We start from the raw sequence: 19,804 nt of genomic DNA on the forward strand, positions 1-19,804 counted from the left end.
TTCCAAAAATGAGGCACTAAAGCTCCAAAGAGGAGCTAAAATCCCACTTTAAGACTTGCTGACCAGGGGCACCTGGGTGGCTCAGTCAGTTTAAGCGTCCCGACTTCTGCTCAGGTCATGATCTCGCCGTCTGTGGGTTTGAGCCCCACGTTGGGCTCTGTGCTGACAGCTCAGAGCTCGGAGCCTGCTTCGGATTCTGGGTCTCAAAATAAAACAAAAATAAACATTAAAAAAAAAAAAACCCAACTTTCTGACCAATCAGCCTATCAATGGAAGGTCTTGAAAAGTCAAGTCTCCCTACTATTAAACATAAACAGCTCCTATATTCTTACCAAGAGAATGTTTGACCATTCTCAACAATCCCAAAAAACCACTTTTTGTGCCAGGGGGGAAAAAAAAGGCGATTCTCTTTGTTTTTTTGGTACAAAGAGGTGATTTTATTAAAGCACAGGGACAGGACCTACAGGCAGAAAAGAGCTGCCAAAAAATGACCGTTCTCTTGTTGACCCCAGATTTGGGGATCTTCTCCACTGTTGGCAATGTAACTTATATGTTTTGAAATTTTACTTATTTACTTTCATTTGAAGGGATGGGCAGAGGGAGAGAATCTCAAGCAGGCTCCACGTTCAGCGCAGACCCCGATGTGGGGCTCGATCCCAAGACCTGGGATCATGACCTGAGCCGAAATCAAGAGCTGGGGCGCTCAACTGAGCCACACAGGTGCCCCAGTTTTAATTTGTATTTTTAACTGGGGAGATTAGGTGTTTTCCCCATATTTGTGGGCTACTGTATTTCCTCTGGGAACAGCCTACTCACATCCTTTGTTCATTTTTTTCTACCGACTCTTTTTTTCTTCTTAATGATTTATAGGCACTCTGCATTATTGACATTGTCATGTATTTTTTTTCCTATTTTCTCTGTCATTTGTCTTTTAATTTTGTTTACGTCTCCTTCTGCAGTTTTACACTTTCACAGTGTCCCACGCGTGTCTCTTCCTGCGGCCTCAGTGTTTCATGTCGTGCTCAGAATCTCTGTGAGATGATTCAGCTGCTGCTTCAGACGTTCTGAGAAACAACGGCCACAAGGCTTGCCGTGGCGGCAAATCATGCTTATTCAAAAGAAAACGTTTATTTTAAAAATAAGAACTGTCACCCCAAGCATTTATTTAAATATTAATAGTTACGGGTAAAAATTACAAATGGTACAACAAAACTAACAGCTTTATGTTCACAGATGGTGAGACGCTGACAAACGAGAAAGGAGATCTATGTACATGGAGATTTGGTTGTTATGAAAATGCATACGAAGGCTTAAGAAACGGTCTATTTATAGGCTTTGGTGGAGCCATAATCCCCAATTTTCTACTGGCTCCCGGTGCTGCTTGGGGACCAGGCAAAGGCGAACGGGGTCCAAATATGTTGGAGGGTTTACTTTTAGCAGATATCCTTCTGCACGTGGTGGACCCCCTAAAATGTGACAAAGAAAAGAAAACGAAAATGTTAAATAAAACCAAAAGCGAACAGTCTTCTTGCTCTTAACCTGCGCGGACCTATATAATCAGTCCATGATTTTCCTTGGTCTTCCGTGTCTGTGCATTTGCTGCCCGCAGGGGCCCCTGTAAGGAAGTTTCTGTTACAGTTCGAGGAATGAAGGATTACTGCCCTTCACACACTTTTGCCTTGAATTTGTCTTAGACGTTTCTTAATTCTGTGACTTGAGATGGACAGCCCTCCTGTGCCTGCCCCCACCCACCCCTTTCACCGCTGATCGTCAAACCTTCCCTCTGGACGACATGGCCCAGATCCATATTCCTTAATCTATTCTGACCAAGTGAAGGAAGCGAGAATACTTCGGCTTAAGGTCCCAAATGCCCGGACAACAGACACTCTGGAATGACTGTGACTGCCCAGTTCGGAGAAAGGTAGCTGCGTGGGCGAGTGCCTGCCCGCAGGGCTGTGAGCAGAGCACAGAGGGGCCTCCTCCTGGACCCGCAAGGGGGAGGCTGCAGATGTGGCTCCCCGGGGAGGCGCTTGGGTCTGCGTGCGTGTCAGGGCCACGTCACCGGCAGCCGGCTCTCTAGCCCACTCTCACCTCCTGCTTGCTGCCTTTCAAACCAGGCAGGAGCCCTGGCCCAGCCAATTACAGAGTCCTTCCCGCACCTCACTTCCCTCACTGACCCGAAGATATCAGCTTTTCTTTTTCTCCCCACAAAGAAACCAAAGGAAAGGGTCAGGGAGCCAGCATTCTACTAGGATAACAGCAGAAGCCTCTCCCTGTGCGGGCATTTTCCATGGCTTGTAACCGCGCTGAGTCCATGCCCAGAGGTAATTCCATGGCATCGGGGTATCCAAGTGGCCTCCTATCTCTGAATTTGGGGGCCAGGGTCTGAGGACATTCTGGTAGGGCTGGGTGAAGAGTGGTTTTTCCACATTTTTAAACTCTTGCTGGAGGGCAGTTTTACTGCAGAACTGGCAAAGATCTGCTCCACCGGCAGAGAAGCAGCCTTGAATTTCCCTACGCTGATTTCCTGCTGAGAAATTAAGCCCTGAGCGAAAACCTGCTGTTTATGTTGATTTACAGAATGAATCTGCCAACAGCAGTTTCCATTTCACCCGGGCCATCCATTTTACTCCCACTCAGAGGGCCCGGAACACAACCGGTTCATTGTGTGTTATTCTGGAGATGTAAAATTCTGAGGGCGGGGTGGGGACTTAAGGTCTCTGGCAAAGAGCCACTTGTATTCTGTTGCTGCGCAGACTCCCAGCCAGGTGAGCAGACTGGAGACTGGGAAACCATCACAGCAGTTTAGTGCAAACGAGGAGAATGAAGCACACGTTCGAGGCTGCTACAAGGGCGGGGAAAAAAAAAAAAAAAAAAAAAGTTACCAAACTCCGTGGTTTTGGCCAGTAGGGATTAGAAAAGACTCCCATTGTAAACACGCAAGCTAATTAACAACCAGCATCAAAATTGGTACTGGCGTTTGGGTAAGTGTGAGTTTTACAGTTTCTTCTTAGGTTAGCTCTAACCCACAGGGCAAAGTGCTTCACTCTTATAAACAGAAGTCGGGAAAACTGGAAAGGGAGCCAAGGGCAACGAACACTGAAATATGGGGTGCTCTGTCCGAACAAGTAAGAATGGTCAGATCATAATCATGTGTGAGGGATCTCCGTGGGCGACGTGCAGAAATGAGGGTGCTCGGGCCAGGCGTGGGCCAGCCAGAGTCCAGTCCTACCTGGGACCTGGAGCCCCGGGGCTGGGGAGAGGCTCACGCAAGCCTTCCCCTCGTCATAAACCCCAGGGGTCTAGACCAGATGCCTTTTACATTCTCCTTCTACTCCATGAGCTCCTGAGGAAATGGCTATTTCCCCAAACGGAGGAGTAAATGAGCAAAGTACGAAAATGTCCCCACCAAAGAACATCTGCTGGTCACTTGCGCACTAAAAGCCACAAAATTAAAGTAACATTTGCTAATGCCTTTAACTTCTGTACCCTGGCAGAAGGATTAGCATGTACAAGATGCTTGTTTATGGACTTAACAGGAAAATGACAATTTGGTAACATTTGCCTTCCTTCCTCTTCCCCCAGCCCAGTTTTGTTTTTTATTACCCAGAAGGAAAGGAGGTAGAAAAACTGCAAAGAAAAACACAACAGCTTGTAAAAGTTTACCGAGGACTTGTTCCCTCTTTTCTGTAAGCCCTTTGTGTTGGAATGTGCAGGTAGCTGGGGGCCAGGTTCTCCAGACTGATGGGAAGGTCACGGTCCCGCCAGACCTTACTTACCCACAAGGCAAAGGCAGAGGCTGTCAGAAGAAGGCGCTGTCAGGACCAGTGCAATTACCAAGAATAAGGACACCGCACAGATCATCACCCAGGACCCGACTCCCTGCGGGCGTGCAGACAGCACCCCAAAGTCACCGCATCCCAGCCCAGGGGCCAGGCAAGTGTGGGGGAGGGGAGACACAACCCTTAGAGGCCTGGTTGACATGACCTTTGGGTTCACCTGCTGTGGCCTCTTCTCTGCTACCCTGCAAAGGTGGGGAGATTGGCTCTCCCCAGGTATAACCGAACTGGGAGCGTGGAGGACTGCCAGGTGGAGGCCCGCACGTTCTGTAGCAGTGAAAGTGGCATAGCAGGTACTGATGGTCATAAAAAACAAAACCCTTTGTTTACTCAGCCAGGATATGATTTATAATATTTTAGGTGGAAAAGTCCCTTAAGAAGAGCACTGATAAAAAAAAATACCCCCCCCCCCCAGGGTAACGTCAAAACGGGAGATGTTCGTGCAGACTAGAAAACCGAGGCGATAATCAATTTAGGAGTAGAGATTTAAAAAAATCTGAAACAAATGTTTCTGTTTGGGCTCAAACCTTAATCATCACCCCATTAACTGGAGAGGCGACGTTTAACGACAGTCTGTTTTAATAAGAGCTTCAAAGCGAACCGGGGCCGCTCCGCTTCTGGCCGCTCCTCCCTGACCCGCCACCCCACAGACCGCAACGCAGGACGGACGTACCCTTTTGTCTTGGAGCCACCGAAACCAGTCTTCCTCCTCTTAGACCTCTGGGAGGCTGGCATCCTTTTCCTCTTTCTTTCATTTCTGGTCTTATTTGCAAAGTAGTGAGAAGATACGGGCATTTCCTCATCGGACTCCACAGGGGCATTTCTTCTGGTGCCTCTGCTGCTGCCCGGACTCACCCGGGGGGAACCGTCATCGGCTGCAAGCAGACAAGGCAGACGTTTACACGCGATGCTGTGCTGGCCCGGGTACGCTGATTGATGGTCCCTGTGGAAGGACACAACACAGGGGTGCGGTCTGGCGGACACCCAGCTGCTTCCCGGGGGTCCTCCTGCCACACGGGTTCAACAATTCTGCAAGAACTGAACATTTCTCTTTCATGTCACAGAGCCCCAAAGTCCTCAGTGGAAATTTACTTTTAAAGCAAAAAGATCAGAATTCATTAAAAAAGCTTGAGATACCTTTTTTTTTTTTTTTTTTTAAAGTAAACTCTACGCCCAATGTGGGACTTGAACTCACAACCCTGAGATCAAGGGTCACTTGCTCTACTGACTGAGCCAGCCGGGAGCCCCAGAAGTTTGTGACGCTCCTGAACTTAACTAGAGACGTCAGGTCTAGCTCATACTCTGTTGTGTATGGCCTTCGTCCCTGTGATCCTTCGGGCAGCTAATCCCGTTAAGCTCTTCGAAAAGTAGGGAGTGCTACATAAGACCAATTTACCATTTTACACGTGCTGGAAAAAGCGCCCAGTGGAAGAGAAACATAACCAACTATGTTCTGCACCTCATCTTTGAATGGTTACTTAGTGAACGAGTGTCAGAAAACCCTGGGCCCCATTTATATTCTTTATTTTTTTTTATTTTTTATTTAAAAAAATTTTTTTTTCAACGTTTATTTATTTTTGAGACAGAGAGAGACAGAGCATGAATGGGGGAGTGTCAAAGAGAGGGAGACACAGAATCTGAAACGGGCTCCAGGCTCTGAGCTGTCAGCACAGAGCCCGACACGGGGCTCGAGCTCACGGACCATGAGATCATGACCTGAGCCGAAGTCGGCCGCTTAACCGACTGAGCCACCCAGGCGCCCCCCCATTTATATTCTTTAAAGTCAGAAACCACTTCTTTACGTTATAGTTGTAAACATTTCATATACTATGCAGGAAACGGGTCTGCATGAAAGCGCCACTTTGCAAAAAAGGTGGCTATTTCCACAAGCACTGGCACCCTCAGGCACCTAAAAAGCATAAAACCTCTCTGTGGGTCAACAGGGATCCCAGCTACATTTCCTTTCCTTTCCTTCCCCTTCCTTCCTCTTCCTCCCTCCCTTTCCCTTTCTCCTTTCCTCCCTCCCTCCCTTCCTCTTTTAACTAGGCTCCATGCCCAATGTGAGGCTTGACTGAATTCACGACCCTGAGGTTAAGAGTCTGAGGTTGAGTCACAGCCTCTACCGACTGAGCCCGCCAGGTGCCCCCCAGCTCCATTTTCTGAAGGAAGGTATTTCCTGGCCACTCCAGCCACCCTCCTGCCTGGCAGGAAGGGCCCTAATCCCCGGGCCTCCTCATCCGTCCAACACTGGTTCACACGGGGAGGCAGCGAGGCTCTGGCAAAGCTGTCGTCCCGTCATCCTAGCTGTGGGACTTGGACATAAAAAGGCTGTGAAATGGGCGTAGTTCTGAGGATTGAATGATACAAAACAGGCAAAGCTCTTGGCACAGCGTCTGTCCCTCAGTAAGTGGGAGCGATCGTCACCACACTGTGGGCTGTTTCCACAGAGCAGCCCGTCTTATGTGGGCAAGAATCCCCTTCCAGACAAGTTACTACACTAAACAAATGTTAAGTTCCTACCAATATTCAAAGCAAGGCTCTTAATGGAATAATTACCATGCAGAGGAATTTTTTAAAAATCCCACTTTTCAGCATTTTGTTAATGGATAAAAAACGAATGAGGAGAGACAGAACTTGAAACACAGGCTCACTCATTTCTCATCCTGCTAATCTTTTCCATTAGCCTTGAGAAGAACCCCCAGCCATTTGTTACAGAAACAGGAAAAACACTGAACTTGGCTTGTCTTTTGCGTCTCACTGCATGGCAATATGCTGGAGGAGGGCAGAGGAACCGGCATCTTCTATAACAAAACCTTCCTCGTGCCGATCTTCTCCTAGTTAATCCTGTCTGGTAGCTCAGTGATGAGGTTCACAAGGAGAGGGGCGACGTGACAGGCCGCATCCTCGGGATCGTCTGCTAACAACAAGCTCACTTGGGCAGATTCTTTCCAGTAACGATGAGATTATCTAGCATTCCAATTACACGTTCATTTTCCCCAAACATTTAAACTCCTGAATTTTATCTTTCCACGTGTTTGTCAGATAACGTGTGCCTTCCGCAGATAAGGAAACCAAGCACAACGAGGTTATTGTGGCCTGCCAGGGATAGCAGAGTGCGATGGTGGCAGATTTGGATTTCCTTGGGCACTTGCCTTTAATAGAACAGGAACTCCTGGGCCCAAAGGTCCTCCTCTGGGCCCTATTCCCAGGCCCAAGGACTGGCACTCCCTGGGGGGCTCACCAGTGTCCTCTAAGAGGTGCCTGGCACATCACAAACACCGGGGGCTGCTCTGGGCACTTGAGCGTCAGTGTGACAGGGTGTAGGAGGCACTGACACAACCCAGAAACCACAAAATTCTAATTCAGTGACATGCGGTGCTTCACGTTAAAACAGGCTTTTAGAAAACACGTATTTAGCTGCATACTGCACCTGGCAATGTCCACTCCGAGTATTTCTGCAATATTGGAATCACTTCTGCGCCGTATTTTTCCAGTTTGTCTTCAGTAACGCCATCAATTTGAAGCAAAACCTCAGGATCGGAAGATAAAGATTCTGTGCATGGGCATAAAATTAGGAATTTAAATGACCACCCATGGAAAAGCCACTGAATTCGTGCTCATTCGCTCATTCAGCGCATGTCTGTCAAGTGCCAGCTAACTGCAGGGCACCAGGCACCCGGGCCAATTTTCTGAAAGGCAGTTAGTGCCAACAGAGGCGGCAGACAGGTCCAGAGGACAGGAGCCCATCATGCAATTCCAGCAGTAAAGGTGCGTGAATCTGGGCAGACGGTGGGGGACAGCACGGGACACGAGGCGGGGGAAACGGGAGGTGGGCACCCGTGCAGCGGGTCTCAGATCTGAAGCACACTTTGCTGTCGTTCACTGTTCTCACAACAAAGACTTGTCTAGCTGCGACACTGATGCTCCCTGTTTCGGAGGACGCCCACATTTCCATTTCCGGCTCTGACTTCTCCCCTGCACTTTAGACACGCATATCCAACCCAAGGCCGTCACTGAATTCTTACTCCATCCCCAACCCAAACCCGTTCTTCCTCCAGTCCATCCGCAGGTGGGGTGAAGCAAGTATTTGGACTGGAACAAGTGGGCCATTAAGAGTCCTCTGCAGACAGATGGCACATCAGCCTTGTAGCTGGACAAGCCCGTCATTTTAAAGATCGCTCTGGCTGCTGCATGGAAAATGAATTGTGGGGGAAAGAGTGGAACCTGGGAGCCTGGAGGAAGCCACCGCAGGGGCAGGCAAGGGCGCAGGGGGCCACAGTGTGGCGGTGCACTCGCACGGAAGAGGGGGATCCAGGGACACTGCAGAGGCTAGGTCTGCAGGATTTATAGATGCACGGGGCTAGGGAAGGGAGGAGGAGATCATTCCTACTATTCAACTTGAGCAAAGGAAAGAAAGGGCAGATCTTAAATCTGTGATTTTCACATCATTCCTATGTCGAGAGGAGAAGGGGCAGACCAGCAGGATCACGGAGGGTTAACAGAAGACGAAGTCGGACCGGCAAGCAGAAAAGCAGACCCTTGAAAGAATCTGTCCCTTTTCTAGAAAGATGTTGGAGTTATCGGCCGACTTTGTGGAAGATTAAAATGTGCAGAATGTTCACCTCTGGAGTTAAGGAGGCCAGGGAGGAAACTACGCTAAGAGCCTACCAACAAAATGCCGTATTCCATCAACTCTGAGACACACACTTTTCGACGCTGTGGCGTTCCTGAGGTCAAGGTGCAGCTTACAAGTGCTGACGGCCAGATGCCTACTGCCGCCTGCACACGTGAGGCCTGGTCATGGCTGTCCGGGCTGTCAGCATGTGCGCAGTTCACCTGCCCCACGAGATGTCCACCAGAGAGCACAGGACAAGTGACTGTGGATGCAGAGAAGCTCCGGGTAACGGGGAACAGATCTGCCACTAATAAAACAAGTATCTGTCTTTGAGGAAATGGCCACGATTCTGTACCTTCTTGCAAGCAACAGCCAAGCGCTTCGCATGCCCTACAGAAGGGCCCCCAGAGCAGACAGAGCAGGGTCACATTCGTGCTTCTGAGATGTGCCTCCGCCCGCTGATGCTCTCTGGCATCATCAGGGAAATGCCACCATCAAATCAGCGTGGGTGACACGGGCTTTGATTAAAATACTGGCGAAAAGAGTGGACCATGCTAAAAAAGACCGCGTCACTAACATTCTCAATGACACGAGGGCAAACAAAAGACATGGACGACTGAGTCAGAAACTGATTCCGAAGAGTCAGGCTTTGAATATGAACTTTTACAAGTACCTAAATCAACTTGCTTTGATTCTATGCATTTTTCATATATGCAGAGAATTGTATAATGATAAAAATCTATATGTAAATAAGTAAAAAACAATTCTTTCAATAAAAGCACCATGTCACCACTTAATTAGCACCTTTTTTTCTTCCTTAATTGTCTATAAAATAGCAGTGTCTTAACATAGACGGTGGCTCAGAGTTGATGAAATGCTGTCATGCCCTACAGTGGCAGGAACAGGAATGGAAATGAGAGAAGGTGTTGATCATGGGATTTTATGAAGGAAGCGTCCAGAAGGTAATGTACACTCATCAGTCAACTATGTGGACGCCTAATTTTACAGGAGCAATCCTATTAGGATCTGAGCTATGGAAATAACTCAGGTCAGCACGTTTTTTTCAACTGAAGACCAGCAGTGTGCTAGGGCCGGGTTCAAAGAAGCATAAAACATAATGTCTTTTCATAAGGAACTTGGCTCCTCGTGGCAAAGGCATTTGTGCATAACATGGCCAAACATCATAAAGCGGGCAGATAATGGACACACAATCAACGAGTGACAGTTGGTGGTAGAGATTATAAATATCCACATCCTAACGTCTGGCATTAGAGGAAGAAGTATAAAATTAAAATTATACTGTATGTCTGAATAACAAAGTATTATATGTAACTTAAAGGCTGTATTTCATCTTACATTTGTTTTTCTGAGCTTTCAATTTATTTATTTATTTATCTATCTATCTATTTATTTATTTATTTATCCTTAGTCTGATCTCTATTATTTAGAGTCTCTTTTTTTTCAATATATGAAATTTATTATCAAATTGGTTTCCATACCTGAGCCTTCAATTTAGAGATTAAATAATGAAAATAAACGGAGCTATATCAGAGCACTTAAAAAGTTCCATAGCAGGATTAACTTTTGGTTTATTAATTTACGCCACATAACAGAAGACTCACACATACCCACCTGCAAGCTTCTTGAGAGTGACAGTATTAAAAATATTAAAGTAATGGACGCCAAAAACTTTTCCCAGAGATTTGCAGACTTCCGTCAGTTCTCCAAGACATTTCTTAACTATCTCTTCCCTCTGAGACATCTTTGCCACCAAAGCTTTCTGCTTCTTCACACTGCTGGAGTTTTCCGTTTCCATAAAGTCTACCTTTGTGAGAAAGAAAGTGATCATAGGAGTGGGGACACGTGCGCTTGTATCCAAATATAGGCTTCGTTTAATCCTTAACTGCATTTTTTGGCTTTTGTTTTTTTGTATTTCGGTTATGCCAAGTAGATACTGGAGGCCCCTTGGGAACAGGGGCTGAGCACTTCTCCTCTGTCCATCTCCAGTACGTAGCACAGAACGGCTTCTTAGTAAATGTTTACCTAACGAATACAGGATGATTCAGAGATCGGACAACCCATCGAATTCACTTTGACAGGTACTACATTACTTGGGTTCAATTTTAAGATCTCTTTCCAAGTTAAGAGGAACAGAATACGTTCACATAGGACAGCATATAGAAATTTAGCATCCATAAGCTTTGGAAAAGATCTTTTAATGTGCGGTAATATATTTTCTGCCCACTCACTGTAAGGTAATAAAGTAATATAAACATTTAAAATACCATACCTTTAAATGCCCATTTAGTACAGTTTCGGCTTTATTTCCTGGCACCATATAGGCAATCGGTTGGTCATTAGCATTGATATACAAGTCTTCATCCAAAATCTTGTCAAGTATCAACTTTTTAAAAAGTCTTTCGGCATTGTGTCGTGAATAAGTAGATCCCTTTCCAAATATCCCCGACTGAATTTTTGCACTCTTACTCCCTGGTAAGAAATCCCGAGAAGTTAGATTAGTAAATATAGGTACGTCAGAAGCCTCCAGTAGGAGAGGCTGAAAAAGTCATTTATGTGACAGTCTGGATAAATGAGGTAGGTAATCTCTTCCACAGGAAAACCCATGGCACAAATAAACACCCGTTTCCATAAAATGGGAATATTTGAGTAGAACTCTAAAATTTCGATGGTTATATGTACTTTTCCTCATCTTTTTATGATCTGCATTGGCCGAAACCAGCAGCAAAATAAAGCTTATCGTTTTAGGCTGTGGCATTTATAGCTTATAACATTACATTAGAGCAAAGAAATCAGAGAGAGTTTATATAAACTTTAAGCACTTTGTATCACTGTGCTACATCAGGATAACTGTGCATTACTGATCCAGTTACAAAAAAATGTGGACAATCATTTTTATAAATACTGTCTCTGGTCCTGTCCTGAAAGCACTTCTCACTTACAATCCCAGTATTTAAGTCTCTATTTTTTGTGACCCTCACAGAGGAAGCCTTCCCAAACTGTAAAACAAAAGCACATCAGGGCACGAGCCTACACCCTTCCCTCCTCCTCCTTCTGGCCGGGAGCACTGCACTGGGCTGGGTCCTGGGTTTCGAATCCAATCTGCTGTAATTATTAATGTCTTCATTGTAAACACAACTTTATTATAACAATCTACTTAAGAAGTCTTGTGACACTGATTATAACCAGAATTAACAGTTACTTTGTAAAGCTTTAGCTCTACTTTAAGAGTTTCAAATAATTACACTGTAAATGTCAGATGGCTTCTGGTCATATATACTCAATGATTCAAGTTTTTCTTTCTTCAGGTGATTTTGTATCCCTGAAATGTCGCACTGCAGATCAGACCACCGCTCTGGTATCGGTGGGCTGGGTGACATGGGCCAGCCCTAGTGCTGGGGATAGCTAAGAAGCAGGAAAAAGAAGTAAGCTTTGAAAGGGGGGAAGGGAGGAAAGCACCTGGATGGCTCAGTTGGAAAGGCATGTGACTCTTGATCTCAGGGTTGTGAGTTTGAGCCCTACACCAGGTGTAGAGGTTATTAAAAAAATAAATTAATTTAAAGAAAAAAAAAAAAGAAAGCAAAGTGAAACACAACTTTCCTAATAACATGTAAGAGCTAATGAGAAATTGAGTATGTCAGAAAAACATTTGATTTAGTAATCTAGGAATTTACATGGAAGGTGCAGAGATATAGTTGAAGCTGTACTTAAAACACCATTTACTGCATCCTTAAGTACAACAGAAAAAGATGTCCTTAAATAAGACTACTTAAAAAATACATTTTATCAATATGACAACATATATATTACTAAAAACTACTTTAAAAGAAAAATTAAGAAATGCTTATATATCTGATACAGAAGTGATATAAATTATATGTACAGTATGATAAGTAAGTGGTTGTACACAAACATGTTAAAATATTAGCAGTTTGGGGGCACCTGGGTGGCTCAGTCGTTTAAGCATCTGACTTTGGCTCAGGACATGATCTTGTGGGTCTGTCAGTTCGAGCCCCGAGACAGGTTCTGTGCTGACAGCTCGGAGCCCTGAGCCTGCTTCAGGTTCTGTCTCCCTCTCTCTGCCCCTCCCCAGCTTGCACTCTGTTTCTGTCTCTCTCAAAAATAAATAAACATTAAAAAAATCAATTATTTTATCTGCAACTCTTTGTTCTTCCTGACCCACCGAAAGAGGCCCAAACTAGAAGGCAAGAATCCACAAAAAGAAGATCAGCCTGAAAAGCAGCTTTGGTCCTGAGGAACAAGCACGTTCAGAAGGAACAAATGAGGACATGAGAAAACCACCTTCCTATAGGCTAGTAATGTCTTCCTGTCTTCCTCCCTTCCTTCCTCTCTTCCTTCCTCCCTCTCTCCCTCCCTTCCTTCCTTCCTCCCTTCCTCCCTCCCTCCCTCCCTCCTTCCCTCCCTTCTTTCCTTTCCTTCCTCCCTCCCTTTCTGGCATGTGTGCACACTCGTGAGTCAGTGAGGGGCAGAGGGAGAGGGAGGGAGAGAATCCCAAGCAGGCTCCCTGCTGTCAGCAGCGCAGAGCCCGAGGTGGGGCCCAAATCCACAAACCGCAAGATCGTGACCTGAGCCGAGATGGAGCTGGACGCTAAACTCGCTGAGCCACCCAGGAGCCCCTCAGCTATTAATGCTTTAAAAAATAAATACACCTATTAATTGCTTTATCTGGTTTTTGAATTAAAGTAAGGCACACATGTGGGAAAAATAAAATATAGTACAGAAAGGTTTAGAATGAAGACCAGCATTCCTCTGTCCCACCCTCTTCTCTTCTGGAAGGCAATCATGTTTTGGGTTGTTCTTTTTTTTCTTTTCTCTTTTCTTTTTTTCTTTTCTCTTTTCTTTTTTTTTTTTTTTAGTAATCTCTACCTCCAGTGTGGGGCTTGAACTCACAACCCTGATTTGGAGCTCTTTGGACTGAGCCACCCAGGCGCCCCAGGCAGTCATGTTTTAAGTAGCTTTTGCTTTTAGCCCTTCTGGTGGCAACCTCCACAGGCAACCCTCACTCTTGCTGTCATCCCACCAGCCAGAGCCACTGCCTGACAATTTAGCTGCTGACCCCCACTGTGAAAGATAAAGCTTTATCTCATTTTTACCTCTCACTTTCCCTTGCCCCAGATTTGGCTAGTTATACATTAATATTGGTTCATGTATTGATTATTTTCTAACTTTATTTATTAAAAAAAATTTTTTTTAATGTTTATTTATTTTTGAGACAGAGAGAGGCAGAGCATGAGCGGAGGAGGGGTAGAGGGAGAGGGAGACCCAGAATCCGAAGCAGGTTCCAGGTTCTGAGCTGTTGGCACAGAGCCCAACGCGGGGCTCGAACTCACAGACTGTGAGATCGTGACCTGAGCCGAAGTCGGACTCTGCTCAACCGAATGAGCCAGCTAGGCGCCCCTATTTTCTAACTTTAGATAGAACTTCTGGCTACTCCCTCTACCTTCTACCTCGGAGGTTATTAATACCTCGAGTATTCCAAGTACTTTCTTTTATTTACTGTACTTATATTTTTATATCATCAAGATTAACACATCCTGTCCTGCACCCCACACGTTGAAGTCTGTACATTGCCTCTAACTGTTGTAGGCTGTCAGCAAAGTTTCCGTCCCTACTAAGAAAGTCCTGACTCCTGCGTAACCCTCCGGAGAATGTTTACTGCATCCAGACAAATGGATCATTTTTTTGGTACATTTTATCAATGACTCAAAATCGTGTGACAATTTCCTTTGTTTTATATTTGACCTTGGCTCTCTTTCCATAATCTTTCCCATGGAGTTTCTAAGTGCCTTTCTCTTTCTGTTGAGAAATAATATGCGTCCTTCACTGTTCTCAAAAATTTTCATTTCTTATTCCTTCTCTACACTGCTTGGGACCTGTTTTTCTTGACTTTCTCTTACAATCTGCACAGACTGTTCATTGGACCTGCTTCACAGCTGTGGATCTGGGCTTTCTTCCCCCTGGACCCATCGGTCAGTTTCCCTGTTTATGGTATCACTTCTTTGCCTTCTAGTCTCTAGGGTTGCTGATATTAATCTGATGCCAGTTTGGCTTTGGTTTCTTTCTTTCCAGTTTTCAGGATTATCTCTGAAGGGGTCCAGAATATGCCACTGTGGCATAAAAATTACCTTCAGCAGGAGGCATCTGAGTTCCTGAAATCTCTTATCTGTAAAAAGCAGAGACCTCCCCCCAAAACTCCAATGTCATAAATTCTCTCCCTGGGAGTAACCAGAGAAGACCGGTTTTTATCACTGGAGATGAGAAGGCTCCATACCACTCCTAAACACTGTCACAAAACTATCTTATCTCCCTCTCTTCTATTCTAAGGGCCCATTCATCTTTCCAAAAACACCCCCAACATTTGTTTTCCTTTAAGTGTCCTTTCCCCTCTTCCCCTTCCCCTATTAAGACGGTATATAAGCTCCAATTTTTAAAAAATGATTATATATTTCTGAGAGAGAGAGAGAGCGTGAAAGCAGGGGAGGGGCAGAGAGAGGGGGACAGAGGATCTGAAGTGGGATCCATGCTGACTGCTGACAGCAGTGAGCCTGATGTGGGGCTCGAACTCACAAACCCTGAGATGGTGACCTGAGCCAAAGTCAGATGCTCAACCAACTGAGCCACCCAGGCACCCCTAAGCCCCAATTTTAATAGGCCCTTTGAGCCACATTTTGATTAAATCTGTCTTTTGTCAGTTTAATTCACAGGCCCCCAAACATTAAATCTAACAGGGTGGAGGAAAAGTTTTTCTTCTCCAACATCACTTTATTCTTGGTATTCTTTTTATCCTTTTTTTTTTTTTTTTAATAAGATTTGTTTTATTTTTAGAAGGTGAGTAAGCTGGGGAGAGAGGGGCAGAGGGAGGGAAAGAGAGAGAGGGAGAGCGAGAGGAGACGGAAGAGAGGGAGAGACAGAGACTCCCAAGCAGGCCCCATACACAGCATAGAGTCCAATGCTGGACTCGATCCCATGACCCTAGGATCCTAATCTGAGCTGAAATCAAGAGTCAGATGCTCAACCGATTAAGCCACTCAGGTGCCCCATACTCTTGGTATTCTTAAATCTCATAAAGCATCTCCTTTGGCATTCGGTGGACATTTTAATCTGAAAGCTTTTTACTCTTTCATTCAGGGAAATTTGATAATTCCTTCTAATTCTATTTCAAAAATTTTGTCAGACTTCACATCTCCTAAGAAGTGATCTATATTTTTTCTCATATTTTCCATATATCTTTTTGCTCAAGTCTTAAAAGATTTTCTTGACTTTACCTTCCAACATTTCCACTAAATTTACTACGTCAATCACTTAGAGTTTTTAATAGCTCTTTCTCATTCTTTGTTTCTTTCCCATAAATTCTAATATTACTTAAGTCTTTGCGAAGAAACTAAATTATGAGTTTGCCCTCCCTTCTCCCTAAAGCTACTACTTATTTTGTAAATTGTCTCTGTACTCAGGGTCAAACACTTACTTGGTTTCTCCTTTGACTGTCCAGTTGTAGTTAACCTTCAGGGATCAGGTTAAACTTCTGAAGTGGTTTGCCCCCCGTTATTTTGTATCTATTTCCCCCTAAATCCCTCCAGTGAACAGAGACATCCAGTTTGCAGGTTTGCTTTAGGCTGGGTGGTCCCCAAATGCCGCCTGGGGGCTCTGCCCCCTAACTCAGCTGCCTTTCTATTCCTCGGGCACTTGATTTTTGTTTTGGAATCAATTCCAGGCTGGCATTTGATGCAGTTCTTTCGTGGGCCGACTTTAACTGCCCCCTCCTGTTTGTGGCTCCTCTGTTTGCACTCCCACCCCCAGGACCTGGAGACTCAGTCTGAGGCCTGCTGATAACGGGAGTTCTGCCTGGTTGAGAGCCCTCCTCGTCTAAGACTCTCTCCTTCATTAATTTTGCATGGTGGCTTACTGTATTTCATTCCGCTCGTCAACATGCTTCCATTCGTTCCCTGAAAGATTTGAAAAATCTTGAATCTCATGATGGGCTCTCTCTGGTTACCGATGCCCTTGTGAATCAAATCCCCATTTTATTTCCACACTATTATTTTGACAGGGCCTCAAAACAAACAAAAAAAAGAAGACAGATACTTCTGCCCAGGCTGCCGTCCGGAAATGGGAGTCACTCGACAGGCGACTCTCCAAGCAAGTTATAGTCCATTCATTCAGATGAGGTTGCATACGCGTTAATATTTTCTTTGTATCTATTTTTATTATTCCTATTGTTTTTATTGGCGTATCGTTGACATACAACGTTATATCAGTTTTGGGGGTACAACATAGTGATTCAACAACTATACACATTATGCTCCGCCCGCCACGACACCGACTGACACCACACGACGTTTTTACAACAGCATCGCCTACATTTCCTGTGCTGTGCTTCTCGTTCCCGTGACATCTGCATTTTCTAACTGTAAGTTTGTACCTCTTAATCCCCTGTACCCACTTTGCCCTATTACTCGCTTCTCTGAATGTGAAAACCTCACCTTAGTAACATATAAATTCTACACAAATAATTGTTATCATTCATAAAAGCTGATTTTCTTTTGTTACTCAAGAAGTTTTGTTCTGAAATCCTTAAGTTCTACAAGACAGACAAAAGAGATTTTTTTCCACGTACTTGAGATGATTTCTGTAGATGTTCAATTTCAACTGCTGTAACTACAACTATAAAACAGAGGACTTACCCAAGAAAATGTCGACCAGCATATTCATAGTAAATCTCCCAGAAGGACCTGCAGGGGGCTTGTTTCGTGTTCCTTGTGCTGAACTATGTTCTTGAACAAATCTTACAATATCTTTTACATCATCAGTCACATCTCTTGTCTTACAATCCTATGAATAAAAAGAGATTACTTTCGGTGTAATTAAGATGATAACCTAGACTGCTAGGGTTTAACAGTAACAACGGTAGTCTCACAACAAACCGTTTCCACACCAAAACCAAGACCAAAACCCAAGTTCCAAGTGTTCTTTCTTTTCTAAGTTCTTACACTGACCCTGTATCTAGAACAATTAGCACTCCACTATGTATGTTTTATTGCTGTGTTACAGACATACCTCTCATCTTTCAATTACCCGATAGCATGCTGTGGGTGGGACTGTTGTCTACTTCTTTTCAAACCCTTCATACCTTCTAGAACAGTGCTCCGGCATTTACTTGGATGGTGACCTCTGATCACTTTTGGGGCTTTGATGGCACAGTCAACCCTTTTAATGGTCTCGTCAGTTTGCTCTTTCCTTCTCACTGGTCTCCCAACGCGGCCTACTTTTTTAAGCCCCCGTTACCACAGGACCTGTCTGCTTCATCTATCCTGGCTCTGTAAACTCGCAGAACTAACCACCCGCTGTTCTCAAAAGTGGCATCATGCTCCTGGCCTCCGTCTATGCAGCCCCCTTACCTTCTAACCCTTGTTCATCTGCTGCAGTCTAACAACCTCAAGACAAACAGGTTTCTTGTCTTATTCTACAAATTAGTGGTGATTCTGAGGCTCTGTCTGGGACCGTCATGAAACATGGCCCTGGCCCTCCCCTCCCACACCATTCCTGCCTTGATTCTTGGTGACTCAGCAGACAGATGATCCCCCACACCTTGGCCTCTGGCATCCTGATCTCCACTGCCCTAGTGACCCTGTCCTCCGTGAGTGCCAGCTGCTCACGTCCACGGTCATGCCCACCACCTTGGCCTCACTAATAACGGCAACCCCTTCATTCTACGACTGCCACCTCACACCATCTAGTACATTCTGAGCCTAACAATCCACCGGGCCTGCCCATCCACGGGTTCCCATCAGACGATCTCTTGACTCAGCCTAAATTCCACACCGGTCATTACAATACTACTGGTCCACATAACTTCAACTCCCTGGCCCTTAGGCCACCTCATCACATTCACTGCTTGACACACAGTAGATCCAATTCTTCACCACTCCGTGCCTGTACCTCAGTAGCTGAACTTGGCTGGAGAAACACATGCAACCACGCTGAATGTCTGCGCTTTCAGCAAATGGCCACAGAGCTCAGGGGGACCCTGACCGCGGCCAGGTGATCATCATACATCCCCAGTCTATCACTCCTCTGCTCTCTTAGAGCAGGAGTCGGCATACTGTGGCCTACGAGCTGGATGCCGGTTTCTGTAAATCAAATTTTACCGGAACGTAGCCATGGAAAATCGATGTATTTATGGTTTATGTCTGCTTTTGGGCTAAGAGAGCAGAGCTGGGTACCCGTGACAGAGACCCTGATACCGAGGCGCACAAAGCCTGACGGATTTCCTCTGGCCCTTTAAGATAAAGTTTGCCAAACTGTCCTAGCCGGCCACTTCCCATTCTGCTTGCTCTTCAATCACTCTCTTATCCTGGCCGCTGCCGACCTTGCCTGCTTCTTCACTGAGAAAACTGAAGCAGCCGGAAGAGAGCTTTTGCAGATTCCTTCACAACATCGATCACCGGCGCCAGTCCTGCACGGCCTTCTCTTTCCTCCTGCTATTCCAGATGAATTCTCTAGGTTCCTGCCTAAAGCCAATCTCTCGACTTGCACATTAGACGCCCCCCCGACCCCCGTCTATTCAAGGACACTGCTCCAGCGGTTCTCTCCTCTCTCCTCAAGTGTCAACGTTTCATCCCGGACAGGTGCATTCCTATCAGTGCAGCCACGGGCTGCTTCCCCTGCCAGCTGCTGTTTCGTTTCTCTGCTCATCCTTGAAGCACAACTGGTAAGAGTTCTCTATATTCACCGTCTCCAGTTTTGCCCCCATCTACTGAAACTGGTCAAACAAATGCAAGCCGCCTCGATTCCCGTGGCGCTAAATCCACTGGCGTCTTCCTGGCCCCTTCCCTGCTTAGCTTAGCGGCAGGGTTTGAGTGGCTCGCACACCCTCCTTTCTGAACCACTTTCTGGGCGTATTTTTGGTTTTCCTCTGACCTTGCTACTTCTCTTTCTTGGTCGCCTTTCCTTGCTCCTCCTCTTCTCCTTAACCTCTTAATGTCCCAGGGCTCAGAGGTTTGGTTTTCTTCTCTTCGGTCTAAACTTAAATCCAGGAAGATTTCATCTGCGCACGTGGCTTCGAACACCACCTATATGCCCAAATCCCTATGTACCACAAGCCTCTTTCCAGAATTCCTCAGTTAACAGACACACCTAACTCGATATACCATAAACCTAACTGATCCATCCTGCCAAACGTCCTGCCCCAAATGTCCTGGCTGGGGGGGGGGGGGGGGGGGGGGGGGGGGGGCCCCCCCCCCCCCGCGCCCCGCCCGCCCCCCCGCCCCGCCGCGGGCTCTGTTGTCGTTCTTCTTCTCTCCCCCTTCTCTCC

At 45.8% G+C, this 19,804-nt stretch overlaps 1 protein-coding gene across 5 annotated transcripts in view; it reads right to left on the reverse strand.

Annotated features, from left to right (window-relative positions):
- Positions 1-1,202: 1,202 nt before the first annotated feature.
- The window catches only part of BLM (BLM RecQ like helicase), a 164,871-nt gene continuing 146,269 nt past the window's right edge, over positions 1,203-19,804 (reverse strand). For 3 of the 5 annotated variants that reach the window (XM_049614195.1, XM_049614192.1, XM_049614191.1), the window contains 6 exons: positions 17,175-17,322; positions 10,745-10,944; positions 10,087-10,279; positions 7,270-7,392; positions 4,513-4,714; positions 1,203-1,466 (listed from right to left, as the gene is read on the reverse strand). In XM_049614195.1, coding sequence (XP_049470152.1) covers positions 1,289-1,466; positions 4,513-4,714; positions 7,270-7,392; positions 10,087-10,279; positions 10,745-10,944; positions 17,175-17,322 — 1,044 coding nt within the window. In that variant the 3' untranslated portion in view covers positions 1,203-1,288. Of the gene's footprint in view, positions 1,467-4,512; positions 4,783-7,269; positions 7,393-10,086; positions 10,280-10,744; positions 10,945-17,174; positions 17,323-19,804 lie in introns of those variants that run through there. The other 2 variants (XM_049614193.1, XM_049614194.1) reach the window with 2 other exon arrangements.

The sequence above is a fragment of the Panthera uncia genome (assembly GCF_023721935.1).
Source record: "Panthera uncia isolate 11264 chromosome B3 unlocalized genomic scaffold, Puncia_PCG_1.0 HiC_scaffold_2, whole genome shotgun sequence".
Classification (NCBI taxonomy): domain Eukaryota; kingdom Metazoa; phylum Chordata; class Mammalia; order Carnivora; family Felidae; genus Panthera; species Panthera uncia.